General features: G+C 36.2%; 2 protein-coding genes across 4 annotated transcripts in view; one reads left to right on the forward strand and one right to left on the reverse strand.

Annotated features, from left to right (window-relative positions):
* Smc4 (structural maintenance of chromosomes 4) overlaps positions 1-15,536 on the forward strand; it is a 30,281-nt gene extending 14,745 nt beyond the window's left edge. For both annotated transcript variants that reach the window (XM_031374065.1, XM_031374066.1), the window contains 15 exons: positions 1,540-1,704; positions 2,671-2,904; positions 4,737-4,922; positions 6,705-6,866; positions 8,443-8,668; positions 8,767-8,846; positions 9,338-9,490; positions 10,326-10,452; positions 11,244-11,433; positions 12,172-12,316; positions 12,511-12,684; positions 13,599-13,781; positions 13,916-14,148; positions 14,828-15,011; positions 15,282-15,536. In XM_031374065.1, the coding sequence (XP_031229925.1) occupies positions 1,540-1,704; positions 2,671-2,904; positions 4,737-4,922; positions 6,705-6,866; positions 8,443-8,668; positions 8,767-8,846; positions 9,338-9,490; positions 10,326-10,452; positions 11,244-11,433; positions 12,172-12,316; positions 12,511-12,684; positions 13,599-13,781; positions 13,916-14,148; positions 14,828-15,011; positions 15,282-15,434 (2,595 nt within the window). In that variant the 3' untranslated portion in view covers positions 15,435-15,536. The remainder of the gene's footprint in view (positions 1-1,539; positions 1,705-2,670; positions 2,905-4,736; positions 4,923-6,704; positions 6,867-8,442; positions 8,669-8,766; positions 8,847-9,337; positions 9,491-10,325; positions 10,453-11,243; positions 11,434-12,171; positions 12,317-12,510; positions 12,685-13,598; positions 13,782-13,915; positions 14,149-14,827; positions 15,012-15,281) is intronic.
* A 979-nt stretch (positions 15,537-16,515) lies between these two features.
* Trim59 (tripartite motif containing 59) overlaps positions 16,516-19,410 on the reverse strand; it is a 12,394-nt gene continuing 9,499 nt past the window's right edge. For both annotated transcript variants that reach the window (XM_031374072.1, XM_031374073.1), the window contains exon 3: positions 16,516-19,390. In XM_031374072.1, coding sequence (XP_031229932.1) covers positions 18,176-19,387 — 1,212 coding nt within the window. In that variant the 5' untranslated portion in view covers positions 19,388-19,390 and the 3' untranslated portion in view covers positions 16,516-18,175. The remainder of the gene's footprint in view (positions 19,391-19,410) is intronic.

Below are 19,410 nucleotides of genomic sequence, written 5' to 3' on the forward strand. Positions count from 1 at the left end.
TGGCCTAGAACTCCCCATGTAGACTAGGCAGTCCTTGAACTCACTGAGATCCTCCTCTCTTTGACTACGGAGTGCTAGATGCCTAAAGATTTTTTAAATTATTTTTATTTTATGTGCATTGGTGTTTTTGCTTGTATGTATGTCTCTCCGAGTGTGAAATCAATTGGAGCAGGATTACAGACAGTTATGAGCTCTACCATGTGAACCCAGGTCCTTCTAACTGCTTCGCCATCTCTCCAGCTAAAGATATTTTTTCAGTAGATATTAGAGTTTTTTTTAAATAACCACAATAATGGTACAACCCCCCACCCCCATCATGCATGCCTGCATGCATCTGAAGGTCAGAGGACAGTTTAAAGGAGTTGGTTTCTCTCCTTTCACCTTGTGGGTCTCAAGGATCAAATTCAAGTAGGTAATCAGGCTTGGTGGTGAATGCCTTTACACGCTGAGAGGTCTAAACATTCCCCATAAACTTTAAAATAAAACCTGCCTCCTGCAAAAACAAAGAGAGTTTGCTATCTGGAGTTCAAATTTTAAAAATTAATTTCATGGCCTGGACAGGTGGCTTAGTGATCACTGTCTACTCTTGCAGCAGACCTGCATACAATTCCAGTGTCTTCAGTATCGACTCAGAGCTGTCTCTTAACTCCAGTCTCAGAGGATCTGATGCCCTCTTCTGTCCTTTGCATATATTGCATGTATGTGGTGCACAGACAAACATTCTGTAAACACTTCTACATACAAAATTAGAAGAAAAACTCAACCAAAAAAAAAAACTGGTTCTGACAGCTAAGTAATTTGGTGTCTCTCCAGCTGTGTCCATAGCTTTACCAGATATAAACAGACAACGCCCAAGACTCAAGTTCTACTTGACCTTTAAGCATTTTTCCAAATGTACTTACTATAGATCAACTTTTTTTTTGTTTTTGGTTTTGGTTTTTTTCAAGACAGGGTTTCTCTGTATAGCCCTGGCTGTTCTGGAACTCACTCTGTAGACCAGGCTGGCCTCGAACTCAAAAGTCCGCCTGCCTCTGCCTCCCAAGTGCTGGGATTAAAGGCGTGCGCCACCACTGCCCGTCAACATAGGTTCTATGAAATGCTGGAAAACCAATAATATGGAATAATGCTCAAATTCTACAAAGACATGGCTTTTTATTTGAAGTTTAATTATGTGTGTATAAGTGTGCCAGAAAAGGATATTGGATCCCCCTCGAATAACAGGCAGTGGCGAGCACCTGGTGAGGGACTGCAAGAGTGGCAAATGCTCTTAACTGCTGAGTCAGCTCTTCAGCCCTGAGTTATTTGTTTTCAGGAATAAAATGTTGGTATGTGTATTTGGATAAAACTCTTACAGTTGAAAGTTCTTAAAGATCTTAGGATTAGGTTGAAGGAGGGAACAAAGATAATTCAGTGTGTATTATCTCCAGATAATTATAATTACAGACCCTAAGAAATACTTAGTTGTATAGGTACATTTTCTTAGTTTTGAGTACCTTCCAGAATATATTTTTATAACCTTAATTTGTTTCATAATCGCAGGTTGAAGAGCTGAAAAGTATACCTGCCAAGAGTGAGAATATCATAAATGAGACAACAACTAGAAACAATTCTCTTGAGAAAGAAAAAGAGAAAGAAGAAAAAAAATTAAAAGAGGTCATGGACAGCCTTAAACAGGAAACACAGGGGCTTCAGAAAGAAAAGGAGGTAAGAGTCTGTCAGGGATGGCTTTTGTGACTTCTTCCTAACTTGAAAACTGTTTTGGCAGTAATTTTCAAAGGTGAGCTTCGGAAAATAAGTTTATGCCTAGGACAGTGCTACATGCCTGTGTTGTAATGTCATCTACCTGGCAGGCTGAAGCAGGTAGGTGAGAATTAAGCACAAGACTATGTTGCATAGAAAGACTATCTCAAACTGTTTTACCTTTGAGTTTAAAGTACCTAAAACTTTGGTCTGTAATATTTGCCCTCCTTTCTTTTTCTTTTTGAAAGAAAAAAATGTTAGGTGAAGAAAAATTTGTAATTGTAGGAAATGTGAGGTCAAATACTTCAGCATATAGCCATTCTGTGCATTCAGTTTCTTTTCTTTTTTTAAGATTTATTTATTTATTATATATAAGTACACTGTAGCTGTCTTCAGACCCTCTAGAAGAGAGTGTCAGATCTCATTACGGATGGTCGTGAGCCGCCATGTGGTTGCTGGGATTTGAACTCAGGACCTTCGGAAGAACAGTCAGTGCTCTTAACTATTGAGCTCTCCAGCCCTGCATTCAGTTTCTTACTTGTACATTGGGCTTTTTTTTTTCTATGTATCTTTAACCCTTGTTAATGATAAAACTATCAATGTCTGCTGGGTAATTGGTGGCGCACACCTTTAATCCCAGCACTTGGGAGGCAGAGGCAGGTGGATTTCCTTAATTATTACATTTTTATTTCATAAATGAGCATACTAATGCCAACTTCACAAAACTCATATGATATCAATTAAGAAAAGACAATGAATAGTGTACATGGAAAACTAGACATGGGCTATTTTAGTCTATTCCACTTATTTGAATTATTTTTTAATAATACTCTATTTGTTGGCCTTCCTTTCTTAATTGACTCAAGAAGTACAATTTTCAATCAAAACTTGAAAATATATTTCACATTTAATGAACTCATATTTTAATAGATTCAAGAAAAGGAACTTATGGGTTTTAACAAATCAGTAAATGAAGCACGTTCAAAGATGGAAGTTGCACAGTCAGAACTTGATATCTATCTCAGTCGACATAATACAGCAGTATCTCAGTTAAGTAAGGCAAAGGAAGCTTTACTCACAGCTTCTGAGACTCTCAAGGAAAGGAAAGCTGCAATCAAGGATATAAACACAAAGCTCCCTCAGACTCAACAAGAATTAAAGGAGGTAAATTACTTCATTATTTCATCTACATTGTCATCTCTAGTTATATGTGGGAGTTGTTGTTTGTTTTGTTTTAAAGATTTATTTCATGTATATGCGTACACACTGTAGCTGTACAGATAGTTATGAGCTTTCATCTGGTTGTTGGGAATTGACTTTAGGACCTCTGCTTGCTCAGGCCCAAAGGTTTATTTATTATTACAAATAAGTACACTGTAGCTGTCTTCAGACACACCAGAAGAAGGTGTCAGATCTCATTATGGCTGGTTGTGAGCCACCACTTGGTTGCTGGGATTTATTTGAACTCAGGACCTTCAGAAGAGGAGTCAGTGCTCTTACCCACAGAGCCATCTCACCAGCCCGTTTGTTTTATTTTTAATGTCCAAGTTTAAAGTGACTGTCATATAAAATTTTTTCTTAACATAATCTTGAATGAGAAAGCATTTTAGTATTTGAATTTACTGATAATTAGCTGGACTTAAATGTGGATAGAAAGGTTTTATGTACAAGGTCTGGGTTCCATCCCTAATACTTCCAAAGAAAAAAGAGAATGGGAGTACAGTCACTGTTGTCTCCAAAAACAAATAACCAGTGCCACAGTCCCATGTGAATAATTAACCATTTCTCAGGCTCGATATGAAGCTCAGTTGGTAGAGGGTTTACCTATCCCTAGTACCTTATAAAACTAGGAATGTCAGTAATGCCTATAATCTTAGCATTTGAGAGGTTGAAGCAGGAGATCAGTTTAAGACCAGTGTTGGCTACATAATAGATTTCAAGCTAGCTTGTTTCCTCCCTCCCCCAAAAAATGTTTCTGTAAATATATAAATGTAGGTGACTTACATAAACATACGTGAAAAGTAACAAAGTTTTTTAAATTTCTTGACAAAGTTTATCCTCAGCTAGACCCCCAACATTGTTATTTTGAGGAACTGGTGAGATGGCTTAGCAGATACAAGCATTTGCTGCTCTTATAAAAGACTAGTTCCTAGCACCCACATTGGGTGGTTCATAACTACCTAGGACTTTAGCTCCAGGAGTTTTGATATTCACATCTGGACTCCAGGAACACCTGCACGCACATACACACACACACACACACACACACACACACACACACACACACACACGCGCGCGCGTATGCATAGTTTAACAAATATTTTTAAATTTTAGTAAATTTATACTGTTTGATCATCAGACAGTTTCCTGATGTGTAAATTTTAAATATAAATTATATCCAGTAATTATTTCTAGTGATTTGTTTTCTTTTTTAATTGCTTCATCTATAATTTGAGCTTTTACTCTATGCCTAGGTCATAAGTAATAGAGGAAGAGAATAGCAGTTACAGAAAAATGATTGTTTCTAAATTGGGAATTGAGAAACTAAATTGGATGTGTGTGATTCCTCTAGTTAACAGCTCTCCCTGTCATCTTTTCCCTCTCTAGGAACTCTAACTTTGTGTTTTGTCATTACTTAGCCAAAAAGATAACCACCATAGAACTAACTGCTCATCTATGCTTACTTATCCTGGAATCCAGTTTCTGGATTTGTTTTTGTTTAGGGCAGAACTTGATAAAAATCTACTGGGATTTTTATACCCATAGATACCTTAAGAGATCTGGGTTCCTCTTGTTGAGTCAAATAATGTATGCTTCTTTAAAATAGGAGAGACTCATCTGTATTTTTAAAGCCAGGCCAAAATAGCGATATGGAAGCTTGGTGTTACTTAGCTTCTTGTTGTTGTTGTTGTTGTTGACACATTATAAATAATTTTCTGCTGCTCTTTAGTGTAGTTAAGATCAAATGCTTGTATGCTTCATCTTCTCACTTTTAGAAAGAAAAATACCTTCAGAAACTGACACAAGAAGAAATAAACTTAAAGAGTTTGGTTCATGATCTTTTCCAAAAAGTTGAAGAAGCAAAGAGTTCCTTAGCAATGAATCGAAGTAGGGGGAAAGTACTTGATGCAATAATTCAAGAAAAAAAATCAGGCAGGATCCCAGGAATATATGGAAGATTGGTAAGTAGATTACATTGTACTCAGCAAAGTCCTAGGAGGCAGGGTCTCATATAGCTGTGATTAGCGTTAAACCAGCTGTAGCTAAGATTGACCTTGCACTTCTTCTGATCCTCTTCTATCTCCCAAGTGCTAGGTAGGCACATGGCACCATACAAGAAAACTTTTTTCAAAAAAAATGTGTGTGTGTGTATGTAAATATATGTATGTGTGTGTGCATATATATATATAAATTTAGAAGTTGGCCATGATGATGCATGCTTTAGCCCCATCCCAGTATGTGGGAGGCAGAAGCAGAATTCAAGGCCAACCTGGTCTACATATTGAGTTCTAGGCTGCCCAAAGTTACATAGTGACACCCTACGTTTACAACAAAATCAATTTTAGGATTTGAGGCAATATTGCTTAGCGATCTATTAGCCTATTAATCACCATGGTTGATTTGACGGATCTTACTAAATAGGCTTGTGTCTATTCTCTGTTTCTCCCTCACCATTCAAAGTATGTCTTCTCCTGACCCTGCACAACTTTCTAACAGGATGAACTATCCAGTTGGAAGGGGATTGGTTCTTTTGGTCAAAGGTGTACAGTAGTTGCATTTCTTGCTAGACCGTTCAGACAAAAATTAAGAATTAAATATAGTTTAGGTTTCATAACATACTTACCATTTGGTTATGGGTTTCGGGAGGAGGACTAATTTAGAACTCTGGTAGTACCAGTTTTGGGATCTTTACCTCTTTTTTAGCCTTAGCATGGAAGAGTGCTATGATTAGAAAGAAAAATATATAAGTATAATATAAGAAAGAATTTAAGTATCTCTATTCTATTCATTTCTTGCCCTGCAATCATAACTGAAACCTGAGCTCATACAGTTAGTAGGTTCTCTGTCAGCCTTCTGAACAGGGAAACAGAATGATATGTAAGGGCAAACAGAATTTAACCAGCATGGTTGTATCTATATCTGATATTAGATGGCTCCTACCTTATTTTCTTAAAGAAATGATCCTGATTATTTGCTGTTAATAGATTGAGTCATAGCTACTTACGTAAGACAACTTTGAGTAAGTTAAAAGGTTTGTTTAGATTATACGGTCTTGTTTTCTTTTTTGTTTTTGGTTTTTTGGTTTTTTTGTTTTGTTTTGTTTTGTTTTGTTTTTTTGGTTTTTTTGAGACAGGGTTTCTCTGTATAGCCCTGGCTGTCCTGGAACTCATTCTGTAGACCAGGCTGGCCTCAAACTCAGAAATCCACCTGCCTCTGCCTCCCAAGTGCTGGGATTAAAGGCGTGAGCCACCACCGCCCGATTATACGGTCTTTTAGCTCTTATATCCACATTATATTTCATGAAATAAAACAGTTCCTACATCCTGTGCCCAGTACAAATTCACATTGCATATTCATAAACACTAAACGGTAGATTACAATACTAATTGTAGAGCATGGAATATAGTTCAGTGGTAGAATGCTTGCTTAGCACACTTTAGTCTCTGTGTTGGTTCTCCTGTAGATAGGGAAAACTAGTTGGTGTAAGAAGGGAACCTTGTAGGTCATTCCCTTTTATGCTTCTTTAAACCAAGTGTGCTTATTTAGTCTTTCACTAAGAATAAAAAACATTCAAGGAGTTGGGGACATGTACCACTGTACAAGGGGGTCCTGGTCAGTCTTTGGCTACAGAAACCCAATGGGGTAGGGAAGAATGGGGTCAAGTCTAAAGAGTAGTAAAGTGAATCTATTTAAAGATCTATTAATTTAATTATTTATAAACTAATTTTTTATTCCTTTATTAGGGAGACTTAGGAGCTATTGATGAAAAATATGACATTGCTATTTCATCCTGTTGCCATGCATTGGACTACATTGTTGTTGATTCTATTGATACAGCCCAGGAATGTGTAAATTTCCTTAAAAAACATAATATTGGAATTGCAACTTTCATAGGTTTGGATAAAGTAAGTAGTCACAATACAATAAACTTCCTATAATTTAACTTTGAGGTGCCATCTATTTTTCCTTTAGAATTTCTAATTTTTCTTCACCATTATTCACCACTAATTTTTTTTTTAAATTTTGGTTCTATGTGTACATGTTTTTGGAGGTTAAAAGATAAATTTTGTAGTGCTTTGACTAAAAAATTCCAGTGTTAGGGTATTGTCCAGTGGATGGATGATTGTTAGTATGTTTCCTTTTGGGGGTGGGGAGAGGAGGTTCAAGACAGGATTTCCTGGTATAGATTGGATGTCCTGGACTTTGCTCTGTAGACCAGGGTAGCGTGGAACTCCTCCCCATTGACAGTGGGAGTATAGGTGTGTGCTGCTGCCACCACCTGGCTGTTAGCATGTTTCTAATTTCCATCACTAACCACTGTTTTCTTAATAGAACTTACAGAGATATATAATTGTATTTTAAAGTAGAGCTCAATTATTTTCACTATATCTACAAATTTACTGATGTATGACTGTTATCTAATTCCAGACTATTTTTATCACTCCACAGGCACTGACAATCACTCCCCACAATTTTACCCACTCTCAGCTACAAACATTAACATGTACCTATCTTTCATTTTTCTTTGTTCTGGTCTGTTTATACTTTTTGATTGCCTTGACAATAGTGCTATAGCAAAGACTGAAGCACAAAATTTTGTGTGAATGTAAGTGCATACCTAGGAATGGTATTGATTACTGGATCATATGGTGTATTTTATTGTAGTACATCTTCATAGATGTAAAGAGATACTAACTACTTTCATTTACATTTCCCTAATAACTAATATTAAACACACTCTGTGCTTATTGACCATTTATCTTTCTTGGGAGAAAATGTGTTTGAAACCTTTGCCTTTTTTCATTTGTTTGTTTTGTTGGATCGTAAAAGCCCTCTAAATTTAAGTCTCTTTTCAGGTGCATCTTTTAAAATATGTTTTAATTTAAACCTACCATTTGTGACTTTCTTGATTGTATACTTTGAAGCACAAAAGATCTAATTCACAGTAATTTTCTTTAGCTTCTTGGGTAGTAGATGTGCTTTGTGTGTGTGTGTTTAGACAGGAATTGCTAATGTATCCTTGGATAACCTAGAACTTGGTGTCTGGACCAGACTAACTTTAAACTTGGAGCAGTCCTCCTCTTTGCCTTCCAAGTGGTAGGGCTGTGAGTGCTGGATGTTTCAGAGTTTTATGGATTTCCGCTCTTACATTTAGATGTCTAATGAATGCATTTTGAGGTTTTAACTTAGTGGTAAATTTTGTCTTCAAGTTGTGTATTGATACTATATAGGTATAAAATTAATCCTGGGGAGGAATTTAATACCATGGTTAGATTTTATTTAGAAGCTGGGTGATGATGGCGCACACCTTTAATCCCAGGATATGGGAGGCAGAGGCAGCTGGATCTCTGAATTTGAGGCCAGGCCATCTACAAAGTGACAGCAAGGGAAACCCTGTCTCAAAAACAACAAAAATTTTATTTAGGGTTATAATATCTAAAAAACATTGTTTATTATATGCACATTTTTTTTAACTTTTAGATGGCAGTGTGGGCCAAGAAAATGAGCAAAATTCAAACTCCTGAAAATACTCCTCGGTTATTTGATTTAGTTAAAGTAAAAAATGAGGAAATCCGCCAAGCTTTTTACTTTGCTTTACGTGATACCTTGGTGGCTGACAATTTGGATCAAGCTACAAGAGTAGCATATCAAAAAGACAGGCGATGGAGAGTAGTAACTCTACAGGGGCAGATCATAGAGCAGTCAGGTAAGTTGGCTTCTTCCCCTACTGGTTGGGTTTGGTTTTTTGTTTTTGTTTTAATCTTGGATAAAACATATAAAACTGACTTGTCATACGTTCCCCAGGTACAATGAGTGGTGGTGGAAGCAAAGTGATGAGAGGAAGAATGGGTTCTTCGGTTATCGATGAAATCTCTGTAGAAGAGGTTAGCATGGCCTCTAGTGGTTACTTCTTTCTAGCCCACTTGCTGGGAGTCCACGTGTACTATCTTCTAGCTCTTAGTGTCTTTGTTTGAAGCTTGGGGTTTTCTTTTCTTTTTTATGTCAATGGATATTATATCTATATACCATGTGCATGTCTAGTGTCCCAGGAGACCAGAAGAGAGTATTGGAGCCACTGTATAGTGGCCAGGAGTCAAACTCTGGCACTGAGGAAGTGCTCTTAACTGCTGCACCAGCCCCAGTTTTTTCATTTGAACTCTTGGGGGGTGGGGGGAGCGAGATTGTTGAGAGGGCAAAGGGGGTGGGTAAAGGCTCTTCCTGCTAAGCCTGACTACCTGAGTTCAGTCCATAAAAGAACCAACTCCCACGGGTTGTCCTCTGTTATGTATGCCAAGGCACACCACAATGTTAATAATACAAGAAATTTAAGGGGGTTGTGACACGGAGAAAATTATATTTCTTTTCTTCTTTGAAGGTAAATAAGATGGAATCCCAGTTGGAAAGGCATTCTAAACAAGCAAAGCAAATCCAAGAACAGAAAGTACAACATGAAGAAGAAGTAGTTAAGCTAAGGCATAGTGAACGAGAAATGAGAAATACACTAGAGAAGTTTACTGCAAGCATCCAGGTATTGTGTTTGTGTCGATGAAGATTAGCTGGGACTATTATAATTCAACAGCAGTTGAAAAGAAACATTTTGAGTTTGTTTCCAACTGTGAAATGTAAAAGATGGTTATTATTTCCCACCCTAGAAATAATGCTTTTTACTATTTAGTTCTGGCTGTCTTAGAACTCTGTAGTCCAGGCTGTCCTTGAACTTAGAGATCTTAACTGTAATCAAAGGTATGCATGCTTGTGCCTGGCAGCCAGTTGCTTCTATTTTAAGACTGTTTTTAGTAAATACCTAAATTATAACCTTCAACTGTGACGCATAGCTTCACTTTTTAAAATTTAGTTGCATGTAATATATTTATGCATATTTGTGCATATTCATATAGAGTATATGGTAGCTTTTTAATGTATAAAATACATTATACATATGCAAATACAAAAGGTAACTTTCCTTTGCTGAATAAATACCCAAATTTCCTTTGTTTTTTATTGTCTGCTATATTTAAAGTTTTTCTATACTATGTGCACAGCTACATTACAATTATAGTTATGTCTTTATATACACATCTGATTACTTTATAAGATAGGTTCCTGAAATTATAATTAGTTATATTTCATTGCTTTAAAGCACTTCTTGCCTCATACCAAATTGTCCAAATAATGGCTCTAACTCATTATCTTTATAATGAATTTGTACACATGTTGTTTTCTGATGATCTATATTTTTATATTGATGATGCTTTCTGTCATTTACCTGTTAGTCTTTTAAATTTTTTTAAGTCAGTGATCAAAGAAATATTTACTCATACTAAGTTAAAGTTTTGGCCATAAATGCTAAGTTATTTTTATAGGGTTTATCAGAACAAGAAGAATATTTATGTGTACAAATTAAAGAACTGGAAGCTAATGTGCTTACTACAGCCCCTGATAAAAAACAGCAGAAATTGCTCGAAGGAAATGTCAGTGTTTTCAAAAAAGGTATGTTTAAAAGTAAACTGCTGCCCTTTTTATATTTCAAATTATAAATGTGTCACTGCAACTGTCAACAAGCATGTACTTCACCTAATGTTGTCCCCATCATTAATTACTGCTTATACTAAGGTACTGACTTGCCAGCAAAAACCAATCAGTAAATCAATTATGCATTCTATATGGCACAGTATCTTTGGTTGATTAGAACTGGGAAGTGTTCTTAGACTTGTGTCCTTCACTTTGTTATAATGTGAAGGACTGTTAAACAAAAGAAAATAGCCAGCGTCTCGAGACCTAAAAAAGGCTAGTCCTAGGACAAAAGGCATTGAGTATTCAGTGAAGTACTTTAAAAAAAGGGTAAAATCTGTTTTAAAAAAAGGCAGTAAAATCACTAAGAAATGTATCAACAGCTTAACCAAATGGGGTTTCTTTCTTTCTTTCTTTCTTTTTTTTTTTTTGGTTATTCAAGACAGGGTTTCTCTGTGAAGCCATGGCGGTCCTGGAACTCACTCTGTAGACCAGGCTGGCCTGGAAGTCAGAAATCCGCCTGCCTCTGCCTCCGCCTCCCAAGTGCTGGGATTAAAGGCGTGTGCCACCACCGCCAGTTAGCTTAACCAGAGTTTAACATAATATGTTACAATATTGTTCTGTTTGTTTTGTTTCAAGTATTTTTGGTCTTTTCCCTAAATGTCTGATATTTGATACCCTGTATCAGATTAAATAATTGAACACATAAACATGTACCATAGCTACTAACATAGAAAAGTGAGTTTGGCTGTTTTATTATTTAATTTCAGAATATGATGCTGTGGCTGAGAAAGCCAGTAAAGTTGAAGCTGAGATTAAACGGCTACACGATACCATCATAGATATCAACAACCGAAAACTCAAGGCCCAACAAAGCAAACTTGACACAATAAATAAGCAGCTGGATGAATGTGCATCTGCTATTACTAAAGCCCATGTAGCAATCAAGACTGCTGATAGGTAGGGTGTGCTTCCCTGAGTCTGCCTCACCCCTAACTGGACATTGGTGGAGTACTTAACATTGCATTGGATATTGTTTATTAAACTTAACTGCCATTGCCCAGCAACATGTTTTCAGAAAGATAAAGCTTACAGTAAAGATTTGTCATTTGTCTCCAACTTAAACATACACACACACATACACACCCCAAACTGGTAAACATGTATGCCTTAGAAAAGTTGGAAATATATATCATAACCCAGTTATTAAAGGCATAGACATTTTGCTTCTCTGGCATAGAGTAGATGCAGCAGAGCTAGGTCTTAACAAAAACAAAAAGTGATAAGAATGAGCTATAAATCAAATCTTTTTAAGATTATTTCTTAAAGTTTGTATTATTATCTGTTGAATGATTTGGCTAAAGTTAAGGAGCTACTAAAGCAAGTTGAGGGTAAAAAAATTTCAACTCACTTGTCTGGGCATAATAGCATATACCTGTAATCCCAGAGACCCTCAAATATAGAAGACAATCAGGCAGATCTTTGTGAGTTTAAACAATGACCGCCTTGTTGAATGTCAAGAGTTTGTAATCTAATAGATAGTGGCATCAAAGTCTGCTTGAAGCATACGTAAGGGGGTTTTATTAAACCTTATGGAATTTTAATAAAACATATCTTGGACTACAAGTATTTGTATAAGCATAAAAATAAGGATGGTTCAGTAAATCATGTCATAAATTGTATTGTTTCCTGTTTTAGAAATCTTAAAAAGGCACAGGATTCTGTTTGCCGCACAGAGAAAGAAATAAAAGACACTGAAAAAGAAATGAATGACTTAAAAACAGAACTAAAAAATATTGAAGACAATGCAGAAGAGGTCATAAAAAATACAAAAGCTGCAGAGGTAAAGTGTGTTTCTGCATTACAGGGTAGATGACATTTAAAGCAATTAAAATGTTGGCTGTAAATTAAACTTTTCTTAACTCTGAACTTAAAGGAAATTAAAACTATTGAAGTGGGACAGGAAGAGGAACTGCTAACAGTGTAGTGTAAACATGTCTGTTTGACAAGGTATTTGTCACACTTCTTGGTTTTTAGAGCTCCTTACCAGAAATCCAGAAAGAACATCGTAATCTACTTCAGGAACTAAAAGTTATTCAAGAAAATGAACATGCTCTTCAGAAAGACGCACTTAGTATTAAGTTGAAACTTGAGCAGATAGATGGCCACATTTCTGAACATAACTCAAAAATAAAATACTGGCAAAAAGAGGTGAGAGTTTTTGGCATTATTTAATTATAGACCTTTTTGGAAGGCTGGAGATATGAGTCTTGTAGAAGACCCAGGTTTGATTCCTAGTACAGCATGATAGATCACAATTGTAGCTCCAGGGAATCTAATACCCTTTTCTGATCTCCAGGGGCATCAGCACACTTGGGGTGACTATACATCAATGCATAGATAAGTAATAGTAAATAAAGCTTTTTGGGTGTTTTTCTGTTTTTTGAGATATGTTCGGATTATAAATGTTTTCACATTTATAAAAGATATAAGACTATTTAATCTTTTTTGTTTGGTTGGTTGGTTTTTGTTTGTTTGTTTGTTTGTTTTGTTTTGTTTTGTTTTGTTTTGTTTTGTTTTGGTGTTTTCAAGACAGGATTTCTGTGTATAGCTCTGGCTGTCCTGGAACTCACTCTGTAGACCAGGCTGGCCTCAAACTCAGAAATCCACCTGCCTCTACCTCCCAAGTGCTGGGATTAAAGACGTGCGCCACCACTGCCTGGCAAGACTATTTAAATTATTAAATAGAAATCAGTAATCATTAGAATAGGGCAAGTACCTACCCTCTCATCCCTGAGCTTATGTGGAAAGTAGTCAGTTCATTTCTATAGTGTCTTTGTAGCTGTCATTTTTCACGTTGTTGACTTAAATAAACTGGGAGCAGGAGAGATAGCCCAGTGGTTACAAGCACTTGCTGCTTTTGCAGAGGACCCTCAGTTTGGTTCCCAACACCTGTATCAACTAGCTTATCTCCACCAGCTCCACAGGATCTAGCACCCTCTATCTATCTATATACTTTATAGATATGTATGGCATCTATCTATATACTTTGCATGCACCAACATAGCAATGCACAAATAAAACGTAAACTTGACCTGTTTTTATGTCTTCTCAATTCTCTTTAGATTTCAAAAATAAAATTGCATCCTGTTGAAGATAATCCTGTTGAGACAGTATCAGTTCTAAGCCAAGAGGATCTTGAGGCAATCAAGAATCCAGATTCTATAACAAATCAAATTGCACTTTTGGAAGCTCAGTGTCGTGAAATGAAACCAAACCTTGGTGCCATCGCTGAGTATAAAAAAAAGGTATGAGTGAATTGTTTCTAATAGAAGTTTTGCTGAGCCTAAATTGGGTATTTAATTTTGCATAATGACCAGTGCTAATTCTCAGATTTGTATGTGAAAAAGGAGTTTCCTTTTTTGTTTTACAATCTTCACAGGAAGAATTATATTTGCAAAGAGTAGCCGAACTGGACAAAATTACTTCTGAAAGAGATAATTTTAGACAAGCATATGAAGATCTTCGAAAACAAAGGCTAAATGAATTTATGGCTGGTTTTTATGTAATAACAAATAAACTAAAAGAAAACTACCAGATGCTCACGTTGGGAGGGGATGCTGAACTGGAGCTTGTGGATAGTTTAGATCCTTTTTCTGAAGGAATCATGTTCAGGTTTGTGAGATTTTAATCCTGCTTTTTTTTCCAAAGTATTACTATTTCTTTAGTGTATAAAGGTTGGAGCTACATTTAATTGGTAATAAATACTACCTTGCTTATGTACTTTCATGTTTGCAGCATAAAATATGTGCAAAGTATGTTATACAGCGTCTAATTCACCTTTTAAAATCAAAACTAAATGCAATAATACAGCACCTATTAGTCCCAGCATGCCCCTTCGGGAAGATGGACACAAACTCACAGGCCAAGTAGACGACAGGCTTACTACACCAATGAAATGACTGACAAAGCAGAAAGACCTCCCTCCATCAACACCAAAATTAATTTTTTTTCAAAATGTTTAAGGGAAAATAGGCTACTGTTTAAATCTTAAAATTTTAATAATGTTCTAAACAAACTAAATTTTAAAAAAAATCAACAGCAAGGCCATGGGATGTGTGCAGCACTAAACTGGTGTAAGCAGGAGGACCAGAACTTTTAAAAGGAAAAAAAAAGTCATTATATACTAAGAATCACCCTGTTCAGAAAACCAACATCTAAAATAGTTATGAAAAGCAACTTACAGACAGATCTAGCCAGGAAAAGGTGATTAATGTTAGTTGTGGGAAGTACTTCATAAAGTCTTAGCCTTAGTTTTACAAGGTATTTGAGTAACATTTCTTAATTATTGCAGTGTTCGGCCACCTAAGAAAAGCTGGAAGAAGATCTTTAACCTTTCAGGAGGCGAGAAAACCCTTAGTTCATTGGCGTTAGTGTTTGCTCTTCACCACTACAAGCCCACTCCCCTCTACTTCATGGATGAGATTGATGCAGCTCTGGATTTTAAAAATGTGTCTATTGTTGCATTTTACATATATGTGAGTAAATCATTATTTGTTTGGGGACTTTGTGGCTTAATTCTTGATATTGGGGTTTTGTTTTATATTTTTTTAATCAGTGTCAGGTTTTCTTCTTCTAGGCTTGCAGTCTTTTCTCAAATTCCTCAGTTTCCACACTTTTCATGAATTATCTGTGGAGTCGTTACTCTGTGTTAATCATCTGTCAGAATTCTGCCTACAAACTTTATTAAGGGGGGTAATGTTTCCCTATGTATTATGACTTAACTGTTATTTCTTTTTCCTTTTTAGGAGCAAACAAAAAATGCCCAGTTCATAATAATCTCTCTTCGAAATAATATGTTTGAGATTTCAGATAGACTTATTGGCATCTATAAAACATATAATATTACAAAAAGTGTTGCAGTGAACCCAAAACAAATTGCATCTAAAGGACTCTGTTGAAATTGTTCATACTGAAAATTTTCAAATTTACTTAGATTCGGTGTATCTGCTTTTGTCTGTAAAAGATTATAAGTTGTATAAAATACATTTTTCTAAATTGAATGACGAGTTGTGTTTTATTTGAGTGATAATGTCTTTTAAAAATTGTATCCATTTCTGTACTATAGAAATAAGGAATCTGGCTGGTTTCTACTTTTTCATTACTGTTCTTGGGTTGGGGGCCCTGTTTGGTTGGCAGTGTCCAGTGTAGCTGGCACACCTGACCTCAAGCTCTGGGTTCCAAGTTCAGGTATTCCAAGTGTTCCACCATCTCTTTATTTTTGTAATCTTCCTTGTAATTCCAAGGTCAAAAGCAGACAAAATCATTGCTGGGGATTATGGACTGCCTAGGTAGGTGTACTGGCTAGCTTTGTGTGTCAACTTGACACAGGCTGGAGTTATCACAGAAGGGAGCTTCAGTTGGGGAAGTGCCTCCATGAGATCCAGCTGTGGGGCATTTTCTCAATTGCCCCTTGTGGCTGGTGCCATCCCTGGGCTGGAGGTCTTGGGCTCTCTAAGAGAGCAGGCTGAGCAAGCCAGGAGAAGAAGCAAGCCAGTAAAGAACATCCCTCCATGGCCTCTGCATCAGCTCCTGCTTCCTGACTTCCTTTGGTGATGAACAGCAATATGGAAGTAAGCCAAATAAACCCTTTCCTCCCCAACTTGTTTCTTGGTCATGATGTTGTGCAGGAATAGAAACCCTGACTAAGACAGTAGGCTAATCCATAAACCCTTATGTGTTAAAGTGGGAACAGCAAATGTTTACAATCTTGTAGGTCAGTTACCAACTTGTTTCTACTAACCTAACATAAAAGTTGGCAACATTTTTCAGTAGGAATTTGAAGTCTGCCATTGCCAGGCTTCGTGGTGAACACCTTTGATTGATCCAAGGGTTCAGAGGCCCCTGATCAAAAAAAAAAGTCTTTTGTTTTATTAGTCAAAAGCCTCTTAACCATGAATCATGATATAGAAGTAGAAATGAAATTACTTGACGGACTTATGTTTTTAAGAAAGTATAACCAGAATCCGTATGAAAATTATGTCATCACTTTCTAAGACATTCAATAAAATATCAAGTTTATTAAAAATATACTGTTATACATAAAACCCAAATTTCCAAATATATGTACTTTTAAGTTGTACAAACTCAACCTCCAGGCAAAAGTTAAAACAGTATATCAGAACACAAAAATAGTTGTATACTCAAGCCTACAAGGTAATACTGGGCATATGCTTTCTTAGATTGAAATACAGGTTTCAGTTAATTACACCAACAGCCTACTCTTATTTTTTTTAATCATAACAGAATAAGCTTTCCCATCTGCTAACACTGGCACGTCATTTATTTCCTCATCTCTACAAAGAAGTTAGTAACCCCTTGAAAAATGTTCTAATGCTCTTCACTTGCTAATATTTACATTAAAAAAATAGCACTCACTATATGACATGTGTCTGTTAAAAACTGAACATTATTTCCCCTCACCATTAATTACATCTTTAAACTGGCCTCATTTTGTTACTGTGCTGATAAGTCAGCATTGTTCTGACCTTAAACACAGCTTTTATTTGAAATAAGGTCTCCAGAGGTGGGGTAATTCAAGAGCACCTCATTTGGGATTTCTGCAAAACACTGTGTTGGAGATTTCAATGGCTGTAAACCAAAAGTTCTACCACAAAAGTTTATGTCAAGGGAGGAAAATTAAACAGGTACAACAGCAGCTCATACGGAATCCCAGTAACTTGAGCTATAAGGTGAGACCATTTTAAGATGAATATAGTTTACATGATACCAAGTCTACTAAATGAGTCCCATCAGTATGATTGTCTTAATGTACATGTTTTGTATAGTTTTCATATAAAAACAAGACTAAAAATACACAAAATCAAAATATGTACTTGGTTTACTTTGTGGTGCAGTCCAGGCACTTTCTGACCTGTGGTTTTTTTCACTGTTACCAAAGCTGAATTAAACTCTGTACTTAGTAAACACAGCTGATTTATCCAAAAGCAGCGCTACTTGGAATGAATGCTCCTAAATCTATTAATAGGCTTGACCAAAAAAGATATATAAACAATCCTGGTCTAGATTTTTAAAACTTAGATATCATCTCCATCTATACTTTGAAAAGTTTCAAATCATATCAAAATAGGCTGTGGACCTCAAGGTTCTTGTTTTAAAAATCTTCTATCTAGCTGGGCGGTGGTGGCGCACGCCTTTAATCCCAGCACTTGGGAGGCAGAGGCAGGCGGATTTCTGATTTCGAGGCCAGCCTGGTCTACAGAGTGAGTTCCAGGACAGCCAAGGTTATACAGAGAAACCCTGTCTACCCTGTCTCGGGGGGGAAAAAAAATTATCTCTACATATACAAAGAACTACAAAGTTAACTACTGTAGCATATAACAATTTACAAAAAAAAATACTTGTTAATCAGAATAAAGCATTGACTATCAAGCCAATAAAAACAGGGTAAGGTATTAATATTCAGCCCCAAATTTGTCATATTCTAATTTGATTTTAGTCATCTTGAAGATAATGTCTCATTTCTGACAGCACTTCTACCCAACCACGGGAAGTTTATTGTATTTCTGTGTATCTGCTGGAAGAGATGTAAAGTTTATGTGCTACTTATGCCACCCTGACTTTCCATCTAGCAATCAATTATTAACCTCTGCTATACAGAATAAGCCCACATTTTAGGTTTTCAGCGAGAAACTATTTTCCATATAAATTCCTTTAACAAATATAAAGTGTAGCACACTGTATTTTTTAAGTCATAGAAGTTCTTAGATAAACTTTGGCAAAGAGAGAAAAAGACTTCAGAGAAACATATTGAAGTGATTTCATTTAAGAAGGTTATTATGTAATGGTTGAAAAAGAGAATCAACATTAGTATCACTGAAATGAGTGAAACTATAGCAATGTTTAAAATTTTAAAAATTTCTATGTCTTTTTCATCCTTATCTGGCCAGGAACATGGCATTCTTTTTGAAGAAATTCTCATTTCAGGAATGACAGCTTTCCTAATACGTCCAATTTCTGTTCTGTTCCACTCTTCTTTTAATACATTGCTTACTCGAGGATAAATTTCAACAGGCTGGACCTCAGGAAGTGGTCTCTGTTTCAACATCTTAACACGTTGGCGGACATCATCAATTTTTTCAAGAAATTTAAGTGGAGACTCATCTTGTAAGGATGTGGTCATTGTCATTAACTCAAGTTGTTGTTCCCTTATCTCCTTCATTCTTTCAATCTGGGGAGTGTATTCTTGATTAATCATCTTGCCAACATCACAAAGAGCTGCCAAAAAATATTTTTTTTTCTGTTCTAATGTATCAGTAAGCTCCTTAAAATACTGGAGAACAACTTCCTTATCACCTTGAACTATTTTCTCAGAATGACTTTTCTGTTCTTCAAGCTTTTCAATAAGGCGAGTGATATCTGTCCAGTGTGTGTCGGTTAACTGTTTCAACAACTTCTGAGGTGTATCCTTTTCTTTCAGATAGGCACTTTGAAGGTCATCTATAGGATGGCCATGATGTTGGCCTATAGTAAGACAATGGCCACAAACTAATTTTTTATCTAGTAGACAATAAACATTTAATGGTTGCCTGTAATGTTCAGGGCAGGTGACAACATCTGGGTGGTCTTCTTGCTGGTACTTTTCAATAATTGCTCTTAATGCAAAGTTTACAGGTAAGGATTCTATGCCAGTCGAAGCAATTTCAATAATACTTCTGCAGTTAGGACACTTGAGTGGAATTCGCAGAGGTCTCCATATGTAAAAGTTACCAGATGCCTGAAGAACATTTTCCAAACAGTTTCTACAAAATGTATGAGAGCATGGTAGTACACGGGGATCTTCAAAGATACTGTAACAGATGGGACACGTTAACTCCTCCTCAAAATTGTGCATTTCCTGTCCAAAAAAAAAAAAAA

Source organism: Mastomys coucha, unplaced genomic scaffold (assembly GCF_008632895.1).
Source record: "Mastomys coucha isolate ucsf_1 unplaced genomic scaffold, UCSF_Mcou_1 pScaffold16, whole genome shotgun sequence".
Taxonomy (NCBI): Eukaryota; Metazoa; Chordata; class Mammalia; order Rodentia; family Muridae; genus Mastomys; species Mastomys coucha.